The 12,051-nt window shown below is 39.6% G+C and overlaps 1 protein-coding gene across 1 annotated transcript in view; it reads left to right on the top strand.

The window, feature by feature from the left end:
* The window catches only part of EPDR1 (ependymin related 1), a 32,340-nt gene that overhangs the window by 16,551 nt on the left and 3,738 nt on the right, over positions 1-12,051 (top strand). The window contains exon 2 of the mRNA XM_018558772.1: positions 9,977-10,185. Coding sequence (XP_018414274.1) covers positions 9,977-10,185 — 209 coding nt within the window. The remainder of the gene's footprint in view (positions 1-9,976; positions 10,186-12,051) is intronic.

Here is a 12,051-nt window from a genome sequence, read left to right as displayed (position 1 = left end):
TACGAATAACACTGTGTCAGGGTTTTCTAGAGGTACATCAGTGAGGTCTGTCCTAGGCAAATGACAAGCTCTAGTTTCCTCAATGCAAGCATGAGGTTCTCCGTCCTCTGATGTTGGTAATAATGTGGCTGGGTTTAAGGTGGTGCAGCGTTCAATAGTGATATGTGACTGTCCTAGGAGTACTGTCATGCAATGTAAATGTCTAGCTGGAGATAACAATGCCAGCTTCTCTTGTAGCAGTAGAGCTGCAACTGCATGTGGTACCTTCAATGTTAGTGGGTGGTAAAGAACTAGTGTAGCCGTTGCCTGTACTGCCATGGCTGCTGCAATAACTCCCTGCACACAGAGAGGTAAACTTCTAGTCACCGAATCCAAGGAAGATGAGTAAAATCCTAATGGTCTTAGTTTGTCCCCATGTTTTTGTGTGATTACAGATGTCATGAAACCGTGTTTACAATCTACCATTTGTATAAATTCCCTACGATAGTCTGGTAGAGCCAAGACAGCACTGCTAGAAATCAGCAGTTTTATTTGTGTGAAAGCTGTATTTGCTTCCTCAGACCATATAAGGGTGGATTGCATGGCCATAGGGGCAGAAAATATTGTTTCATACAATGGATTTGTGATCTCTGCATATCCTGCCACCCATGCCCTGCAATAATTAACTATGCCCAAAAATGACATCATTTGTTTCTTAGTAGTTGGTTTAGGGGCATGAAGTATTGCCTCTTTTCGTACTGGATCTTATGACCTTCCCTCTGGACACAGCATACGTGCTATAGCTGGTCCCTGGAGTGTTAACCCATACCAATACCGATTCTTATCATCTATTTCTAACTCTCCCAATCTGACTACTTGGACAGAATCTTGTTTGGGAATTAATCCAAGTCCCAGGGTACCCAATCCATCTCTCCCCAGTAAATTTATTGGGCAAGATTTGGATATTACAAAAGGTAATTTTACAGTGTTCGCTGTGACTGGATCAGTTACATTGAGAGGTTTACAAATGGGCTCCATCAAATTTTGCCTCCTGCGTTTCTTACTAAAACATGCCCATCTTCTGTATGAGGGGGAGCTTCACTTCGCTGTATTACAGATTTGCAAGACCCGGTGTCACATAAAAAATTCTATAATTTTGTTTCCCACTTTCAGCGAAACCATTGTTTTTCTCTCGTCTGAAAACATCACAGAAGTTACATGTTGCAAATTTAACACCTCAACTTCCTCATTCTCCTCTTCCTCCTCACCATGTTGTTTTAGCAAGTCATCTAACATTCGTTTAAAAAGAGTCTTTGGGTTCTGTTTCAACATCCTGTCCGGACTCTTGGGATAGTCATGCTTTCTTGTTTGGAAAGTCTCTGGCCAAATGTCCTCTCTTGCCACAAATGTAGCATTCCCCTCTACTTCTACGTCCCTTGTAATCAGTAACTGGGCCCCTTCAGGGTCTATCCCTCCCCTGGGGTCTCTTATTGTAATAACAGTCTGTATTTTGTTCCTCATCCACCCAATAAGTGGACACTTTCTTCCTTCTAACCCCTTTGTCTCGGGTCAACCTTTCTGCACGTTGTGCGTGTTCTACAAAGTCTGTTAATCTGCATGCTTCAGACTTTTTCACAATCCCTGGAGTCCCCTTCTTGTGAAACTGCCAACGGAGGGTTAAGAGATCGGTTCCTCGAGCAGCCCCTTTTTACAAAAAACTTAGTTTCGGGGGTCTTTGGTGGATGTCTGTTGAGATTTGGATTCCTTGCCCAAGTCCCGACCTCTTTGTCCTCTCCTGCTGGAGTTTCCCGGGAAATTTCGGCACCAAGTTGTGAGAGGAAAAATAGATTGCTCTATTTTATTTCAAAATATCCCCCACGGACTCAAAGATTGTTATAGAAAAAGTCTTCACTCTACTTTATTTTCATGAGCATGGGAGATCAATACAGACGATGCATGGAGTTGAGCTTGTCCCCCCTCCTGTCAGAATGAGTCTCTAACTAAATCTAAGGTGCATAATATTTTATAGTTGTTTATGATGATTCACTTCTGGCTGGGTGCCGTCTTCGCGTCATATATCCTGGTCAAGCAAGCTTCAAAGCTTTGATTTGTTAGCGCATCTTAGGCAGTCCTACCTACATAGTTTCAGCAGTGCAATCTTGTCTTTTGTCCCAGCCAAGAACCTTGAAAAGAACACAGATTAAAAACATGTATATTGCAATTATTTTTAATTCTGAGGCTTCAAAACTTTTTAACCCCTTACAGTTATACAACTAAAAAATAACTCAAATGACCTATAAACTGTAAACTGTGCATTTTGTGTATGCCAAAAAGTAAATTGAAAAACAAATGATATATACTCTGTATATATATATATGTGTCCAAAAAACAGGAAAAACACGAAGAGCATTCTAGAAAAGCAGAGCATATGGAACTCTTAAAGGAGAACAATGGGACAATCTTTTTTGCCCATAGTTCTCTTCAGGGTCATGGGAGGACATATACTAACGTCCTCCGGTGACCCAGAACTCAGCACATAGTGGGCTATTGTCCGCTATATGCTGAGAGCACTGCAGCGCGGAAACATCCCAACAATACTGTCGAGATCCACCTAGCTGGCTGATTGACAGCTGTGCCCGCCCCCTCCCCAATTCATTCCCCCCGTCAGCAGTGGAGAAACAAAGAGAGGAGGGGGAATCCCTTTGGGTCACCGTCAGTCACTGCTCTCTGCAGGAAGAGGATCGGAAAGTTATCGATCGGCAGTTTGATCACTTCCCGATCAATAGAGCCGACATGTGACAGCTTCAGTGTCACATGTCGGTTTGCATTTTGGGGAGAATAGTTTTTCACTTACTCCATTATTCTCGTTTAAGCGCTATGTGTAAATCCTATAGGGGTATTTTTTGTTCAATAGTATAACAAAAATCTATTGCCACATCTAGAATACTCACAGTTTGTTCATCCGCTTATGCACCATTTTCAAAAACCAAGTAAAAAATCTGTTATATACTGTCGAGCAAAGCTGTTTCATTGAGGGCCTCCAAGGCTTCTACTTTGGCTTGTGTGTCTACTGACAGGTTTTCAAAAACATTTTTGTGTTTGTATTGTAAAGTAGTATTTATTTTGCCGGATTTTATTTGGAAGTTGTTGCTGGTTAAAGTTCCTCAGTTGAATGCTTCTTCTTTTTATGTGTTTATTTACTTTTCAGTATCTAAGTGATGCAGACTTATCACACAATGTCAGATAGAAACACTTGTATACACTTACAAAAATACATATTTTATCAGCCGTATTCCAGATGTCACACATACCTTGCAACACCTAATCAGATCACACCATTTATCATCTGATTTGTTGGATCTTGTTGTTAAAAACAATAAAATAATCGTTTTCTGTCTTCCTAGCTGTTTTTTTTGATACATACTTCTTAAATTGAGCTACTTTTCCAAGACACCACTCAACGCTAATACTGAGTTCTGTGTGGTAGGTATTTAGAGAACCTTGTTTATAAAAGGATCCCCATGCCCAGAAAATATGTGCTGTCCTCGTCACCAAGCCGCAGACAACCACTCAGTTTTAGGTCCTGCTCACTGGCACCTTACTAAGCCAACCAAGTCTTGTTACAGTTAAATATGTATCTGGCTCATAAGGGATAAAAAACTGTGGGAGCTGAAATGGTTAAGAGCAAGAGGCCTACAAAACAACATAAGTGCCCTAAATGTGCGAGCCCATCGCTGAAGAGATAGAAATTCTAATCACATAAAAAAAAGAGATATGCACATCAAAAGATATCTTTTTAACGAACCAGCTTTTATCTCTGTACTAGATTTTCTCTATTGTCAAGCCAAATCAGTCTGTAAACTTTAAACAAGCAACTGTAAAAATTGAAATCTACAGTTTTAACAATAATTATAATTTTCAGTAACTACACAAAATAGAATAAAACATGATTCACAATTGGTAGCAAAGTAGTAGTAGTAGGAGCAAAAGCAAAAACAGAGCTCAGTATTAGCAGCAGTAAACCATACACAAGACAGGGGCACCAAGGAACAGTCCTACCCTTTAATACAGCAATGCAGCACACCAACACTATATACTATATATACAGTATCTCACAAGTCAAGTGAGTACACCCTTCACATTTTGTAAATATTTTATTTTATTTCATGTGACGACACTGAAGAAGTGACACTTTGCTACAATGTAAAGTAGTGAGTGCACAGCTTGTATATCAGTGTACATTTGCTGTTCCCTAAAAATAACTCAACACACAGCCATTAATGTCTAAACCACTGGCAACAAAAGTGAGTACACCCCTAAGTGAAAATGTCCAAATTGGGCGCAAAGTGTCAATATTTTGTGTGGCCACCATTATTTTCCACCACTGCCTTAACCCTCTTGGGCATGGAGTTCACCAGAGCTGCCACTGGAGTCCTCTTCCACTGCTCAATGACGACATCACTGAGCTGATGGATGTTAGAGACCTTGCGCTCCTCCACCTTCCGTTTGAGGATGCCATACAGATACTCAATAAGGTTTAGGTCTGGAGACATGCTTGGCCAGTCCATCACCTTTACCCTCAGCTTCTTTAGCAAGGCAGTGGTCGTCTTGGAGGTGTGTTTGGGGTTGTTATCATATTGGAATACTGCCCTGCGGCCCAGTCGCCGAAGGGAGGGGATCATGCTCTGCTTCAGTATGTCACAGTACATGTTGGCATTCATGGTTCCCTCAATTAACTGTAGCTCCCCAGTGCCGACAGCACTCATGCAGCACTCATTCACACTAAAAAGCAATGTAACAGAGGTATATACACTGATCAGCAATGTAACCAAGGTATTCACACTGATCAGCAATGTAACAGAGGTATATACATTGACCAGCAATGTAACAGAGGTCTGCCTGACATTGTGTGTCTGAGTGTCAGCTGCAATGATACCCATGAGTGACACAGACCATGACACTCCCACCACCATGCTTGACTGAAGCAGGACTGGATTTTGCACATGGCAATTCCCCTGAGTATATCGTATATGCCCTGTCCCAGCATGCACCACTGGCTATGAGAGCCCCAGTAATTGGCTGGTGCACACACACACTCACAATGTCCCCCTTTGGTTGCCCCACAATGCAGCAGAGTGACACTCCACTCAAGCAGGTATAATCAATGCCAGAACACATGGAATTAACCAAATAAATACAAACTATAATTCAACCATACTGACTACAGCTCTGGCAATCACTAAGGGGGTTATTCACAAAGGCAGCCGAGTGAATAACCCAGCCGTGAATTGAGCCGTACGTCGCTCTGCTATTCACTTCAGCAAAGTACGTAAAATTTATTTAAATAAACGGAAAAAAAGAAAAAGTTAAGAAAAAAAAATAATTTAAAGAAAAAAAAAAAAACAACGTGGGGGGTGGGTCCCCACTCTTAAACAATGCCATAATACCATACCCTTTAGGTCTGGTAGGAATGTTAGGAGGGACCCCTATTAAAAAAAATAAAAAATGTGTGTGGTTCCCCCCAAAAGTCCTACCAAGCCCTTTAGGTGTGGTAGGAATTTTAGGAGGGACACCAAATTTAAAAAAAAGTACCTATCCAAAGTCTGGTAGGTATTTTAAGGAGGAACCCCAACCCCAAAAAACGGGGGGAAAACATGGAGTCCCACCTAAAAACCCCAACCAGACCCGTAATCCAAACACAGACCTGGCCGGGCAGGAAAGGGGGGAGGGGATGAGCGAGCGCCCCCCCACCCTGCTCCATACCAGGCCACATGCCCTCAGCATTGGGAAGGTGCCTTCCCAGGGCCCCCTACCTAGAAAAGCACCTGGTCCCCATGCCGATAAGGACAAGGGCCTCTTCCGCCACAACTCTGACCCGTTGGTGGTGGGGGTCTGCGGGCAGGGGGGGCTTATTTGCATCGGGCACCCCCTTGCTGCCCCAGATGCTGCCCCCCTTGTGAATGAGTAAGGGGAAAATGTAGATAAACAAACCAGACTTTTAGAAAAAATCCTTTAATTGAAAGAAAAAAAAAGTTTTTGACTATTCCTTTTATTTAAAAAAAAAAATTCCAAAAGATGATCCAACTAAGTAATCCATGGTCAATCACGTCATCCAGCGATGTCCACAATGAAGCTGGCTTGTCGAAGAGAAAAAACCCAATACCGGCCAAACCGCCCACACGTGACGAACTCCCACGGCAAAATGTGGGGGGGGGGGGAACATGGGGTCCCCCCTAAAATTCCTAACCAGACCCTTGATCCGAGCACAGGCCTGGCAGAGCAGGAAAGCGGGGGATGAGCGAGCGCCCCTCCCCCCCCCCCCCCCCGTCATACCAGGCCACAGCACTGGGAAAGTGCTTTTTCAGGGTCTCTTCCCCACAAGCCCTCGGGCTCAATAGTGAATAACAATCTAAATTTCTAGTTGCCACTCCACTAAAGGTGGTAGGGGCTACACATTCTTCAATTCCTTTAGATAATTATATATTATAGAGAGCATGTGCTGTTATTGTGAACTTTCTCTATTACATCCTCAGTTACATCTTGTACAATCTGCATCTAACTAGTTTCACGTTATTTGCATAAAGAATACATAATCTTTGTATATTTACAGTATTTATTTTATTGAGCCTTAGGGTTTTAAATCTAAAAAAATTTAAATTCATTTTCAAGACTTAATTCCAGAGTTTAGTGTCACTTTAAAGTGACTGTCACTTTAAAGTGACACTAAACTCTGGAATTAAGTCTTGAAAATGCATTCAAGTACCTTAACTATTAATAAAAATGTCACTTATTTATGTATAATTTGGCTGTAGATTTGTCATATCATCTCTGAATTGGTGCTGACACTGTCCTTCCTTCTGGAGGGTGGCAACTTTTGTTCCCCATGGTCCCTGTGTGTGTTGTAAAGTAGCCAACACTCCAAGCTTGCTGCCATGATAGACTATAATCCCATTACAAATTAGTAAACCCTCCAGAAGTAAGGACAGTGTTGGCACCAATTCAGAGATGATTTGAGAAACTACAGTTGAGTGATAGTTACTTTTTTAATAATAGTTAGATAGATAGATACATGTCTACTGACACCAACTGGACAAACGAAAAATTTAATCTTGATAATACTTTGGGGTTGATTTACTAAGGACAAAAAAGGTGTTCACTTTTGTATGGGAATTCTCCATTAACTTAGTGAATGAGGTGAAGCTCTACTGACTTCCACCATCCAATAATGTGCAAATAAAAATACTGCAGTTTTTTTTTTTTGCACATGATTGAGTATTCTTTGCAACAAGAATTTCCATTCCATTCACTAAGCTAAGGGAAAATTTCCTTGCAAACTGAACAACCTATTTGACTTTGCCTCATAGCGTGTTTCATTTTTATAGGTTCTGTTTTATAAATAAGCAGAAATGTTTTCTTTTTTTCATTTTGGATAGGTACTTTGTACATAATCCAGCTCAATGTGTATTCCTTTGGCAGTGCAATAGATAGATATATTTCAAGGCATCCTTATTGTGGGAAGAAAAGGATATTAGACATAGAAGGAGAGAGACCAGACTGTCTGAATTCCTGCACTAATTTCTTATAAGGGGTTTTGAAGGATGAAGTGAGGTTGTATAAAGCAAGAAATAAATAGAAGATGAAAAAAAGGCACAGAAAATTAGAAAATTACTTGGTTCAGTCAAAGGACAATCTTTCCAAACTGATATGCTTGGTGTATGGAAGCAACTTGGAAATAATCCTTTGCTATATTAGCACGACCAGGAAGGACTGTTATGCGCATAAAACCACAAACAGAAGCAAACTTTGGCTAAATACTCTCTGGAATGGGATACTTTATTCGGAAATCCTTTATCAAGAAATTTACAATAACCGGAAAGGAAAATATGAATAATAGCTGTTTTTGATAATAATAATAATAATATCATGCATACAGACAAAGTCAGCTCAGCTTTTTTTCAAGTGAATTTATTATTAAAAGTAACTTTTCACATGGATTAATAGGATACATCAGCAGTAACAAATCAGAAGAGTAAAAAAAACAAAAACGTCTTGTTTTAGAAAATAGATTAAAAAAATTACTGCTTAGGAGCTCCCTTATATGACCAACAATCTAAAGTGGGGAAGGATTTGAACTGCAGTCATGGTTTTCACTGCTATCAGGGGCTCCATTAGAAAGATTTCCCCTCTCTTACTGTCTTGGTCACAATGATTTTACCAGGCAAGCTGGGAGGAAGAATAAGAAACAGTGACAAAGACACAATCAACATACTGACTGAAGTTCTAGCCTTCCCCTATTATACTGGTTAAATGTCATTGGATCAGTAAATGAGAGGAAACCTCTAAAGAAGCCTTGAATAGCTGTAAAGACCTTACAGGGTCCTAACCCTTCTCTGCTCTATCCAAACTAAAACAAAATAATTTTGGCTGGACTAACACCTTAAGCTGATGTTTTCATGTTTATATCTAAAAATCTACTGTCGTGATATAGTCATGAGGGGCACCAAGGTAGCACCCTTTTTAAATACTACGGAACCAGAAAACAGCTTTTACTTTACAGAAAAAGATGTATAACAGATACTATAATATATATATACACACACACACACACACACACACACACACACACACACACACACACATACTGTATATATAAATCCTTTGCCTAGCAAAACATGAAACATTTGAGACTGTAGAAAGACATAATTGTAGCCAATTACAGTTTTACATTGATTTTTTTTTTACACAATAATACTTTATGTTTTCCTATAAATCTGATATGTTAGCATTTTATACTAGAATTTGACCTCTGTTCAGCTGCCCTAAGTGTAAATTTTAAAAATGACCTGATAATGTTGAAATTAAATCCATATGGAACTAACCGAACATGATTCCTTTATGGTTTTCAGTACATTTGCAGCAAAATAAACCTGTTCAATTTGTTCTCTATCCTAACTGCATTTACACATCAGGTGCTGACGTGTCATATAACTTTCAGTAAAGCCTCATACCATGTTCTTTGTCCTAAACTCAAGTCAGTTACTTAGACATTACACAGATGCTGCAGTTCACTGAGTTGTCAGAAAAGGGCATGCATACATTTTATAAAGTTTCACTTATATCAGAGTAAGCACATTTAAAAGATCGATTGTTATTTTAAATGTTGCATAATCCATGGCAATAAAAACATACATAGGGTGATTTATGAGTATGCATGCATGCATAGGTTTGTCAACAGTCCCAGATTACCAAAGCTGTCCATATTAAGTAACTGTTCAGGCCTCATGCAAATAGAAAGAGCATGAAGAATTAGAGAAACCATTTGAAGAAATGAGAGAGTGTGTCTTCTGTCAATTTCAAAAAGCAACACTGATTTTTGTGATTTTAACATATACATGGAATTAGCAAAGCATATAGGCTCTAGGGGACCCCCCTGCATATAAATAGACTGGACCCATTCGCACTAATCACTATGCTTTATACCCCTTCCCATGGGTGCCCACCGTCCTTTACTAAATGTAAATCAGTAGTCATTTAACTCCTGATCTGAAATTCAAGGCCAGATAAAGAAAATAAAGAAATTAGTTGTTTACATACCATGCAATTTCATTTCCACCAAATTATCCATTTTGCCAATCTGATATGACCAGACATGGTTAGTTATAAGGGACAACATTCAACCAATGTAGGATCAGTTTTAAACTTAACTTCAGATAAATGATAAAAAAAGATATCCATATTCTGATTAATATATTGCTGTACATTGTGTGCCTGAAGCACAGTACGCAATGGACAGTATGCAGTATGGCATTATGGACATTGCCATCCACTTCCCAATAATTCCCTTATAGAAATGCTGAGATGAGATAGATATTCAGTTCACTGCCTATGGGAACTTACCTAAACATTTCCAAATTAATTGGTCAACTGTGTTTTCTAAATTGAATTGAAGATTGTACCATAAAGTTAACTATTATGTGCTTGTATTCATTTCCAATAGGTTCTTTGAATACATATATCTGTACAAAGAGTCGGTGATGTTTCAGATTGAACAGGTTACTAAAATCTGTGTTAAGAACACTCTGACTGCACCATGGGATCCATTTGACATACCTGGAAATTCCACCTATGAAGATGAGTACTACATTGGAGGACCTGGAGACCAAATCATAGTCCAGGAATGGTCTGACAGAAAGCCAGCCAGAAAATGTAAGTATAGACTGCTACCTGCTTCAATCATGGCTGGGTGCAAACGATTGGCTTTGCACCCAGCTAAGGTAAACCTCTTAGAGACATGTAAAGCATAACAGCAGTACTATCATAATTTTCACAATTCACAAAAAGCAATTTGTTTGCATAGAAAAAAGTAAACTTGCTGCAATAAAAGGGGACTAATAAAATTTTTACACATTTTTTTTATTAGTCAGGTAAATATGTAATATTGAATATGAAAATTATGCAGCATCACAGTTTGTTGCGTATGGGGCTGCATGGCTGCAGACCAGTCAGGGTGCCCATGCTGATCTGTATCCAACGCCAAAATTGCCTACAATGGGCACATGAGCATCAGAACTGGACCACGGAGCAATTGAAGAAGGTGGCTTGGTGTGATGAATCATCTTTTCTTTTACATCACATGGATGGCCATGTGTCGCTTACCTGGGCTAGAGATGGCACCAGGATGCACTATGGGAAGAAGGCAGTGTGATGCTTTGGGCAATGTTTTGCTTGAAAACGTTGGGTCCTGCCATTCACGTAGATGTTACTTTGACACGTACCACCTACTTAAACATTGTTGGTGACCAAGTACACCCCTTCATGGAAATAGTATTTTCTGATGGCAATGGCCTCTTTCAGTAGGTTACATACTGCAAAAATGATTTGAAGAACACAACAACAAGTTCAAGGTGTTGACTTGGCCTCCAAATTATCAAGATCTCAATCCAATCAAGCATCTGTTGGATGTGCTGGAAAAACAATTTCGATTCATGGAGGTCCCACCTCACAACTTACAGGACTTAAAGTGACATTAAAGCCCCAAATCCCCCCCAATGCTGGTGTAAGGACTTACCTTAAATGATGCCTCTTTATCCTATCATCTTCTTTCCAGTAGTTTTCAGGAGTCCATCCAGCGCTGGTGCTGGTTTCTGATCCAGCACTGACTCCTGTCCCTTCCTGTACCACAGAGACTGTGCGGGTGCATGCTGCCTGCATTGACATACCTTGTGTCTCTCCCCTTCTCCCGCCCCATGATCCTTTGCGATCCTCTGAGAATCTTCAGATGTTCAGATGGGAACGCACGGCAGAGACATAGGTAAATTTTAACCCTTTTGTTATCTTTTTTTCTCATGTTTTTGCATATATCTACTGCTTGCCAGCAGTAGATATATGCAAAAAAACCATTAGGCTTTAATTATTTTTTCAAGGATCTTCTACTGATGGCTTGGTACCAGTTACCACAGCATACATTCAGAGGTCTAATGGAGTCTATGCCTTGATGGATCAGGGCTGTTTCAGACCTTCTCAGCATTTGATGGGTGGTCATAATGTTATGGCTGGTCGGTAAACAAAATATTGTATATAAACAAAATCTCTCTGTCCCTCATTCCCCCTCGTTGTCTCTCTTTTTGGTGTGATTTATATAGCTCTATAAAAACTAATACCAGTATTTAACTACCAAAGTATTGTACTGCACAAAAACTTACATCCACTTGTTTTTTTTAACAGCATAAAATTACATAGTTACATAGTATTTGAGGTTGAATAAAGACACAAGTCCATCAAGTCCAACCTATTGCGTGTATGTATGTGATTTTTCGGCATAATAATTCTTTATGGTTCATATAGTTGGGATCGTGACAAGGGTGCATTCTTTTCACAAAAAGCAAAAAGATGTCTCTCTTCTTCTCAGACATTTGGGATATATATCTATCTATCTATCTATATATAGATAGATAGATAGATAGATAGATAGATAGATAGATAGATAGATAGATATTTATATATATGTCTATCTATAAATAGATAGATAGATAGATAGATAGATAGATAGATAGATATAGATATATATATATA

This window comes from Nanorana parkeri, unplaced genomic scaffold (assembly GCF_000935625.1).
Source record: "Nanorana parkeri isolate BGI_ZX_2015 unplaced genomic scaffold, ASM93562v1 scaffold357, whole genome shotgun sequence".
Lineage (NCBI taxonomy): Eukaryota > Metazoa > Chordata > Amphibia > Anura > Dicroglossidae > Nanorana > Nanorana parkeri.
This window is presented reverse-complemented; position numbering and strand designations above follow the sequence as displayed.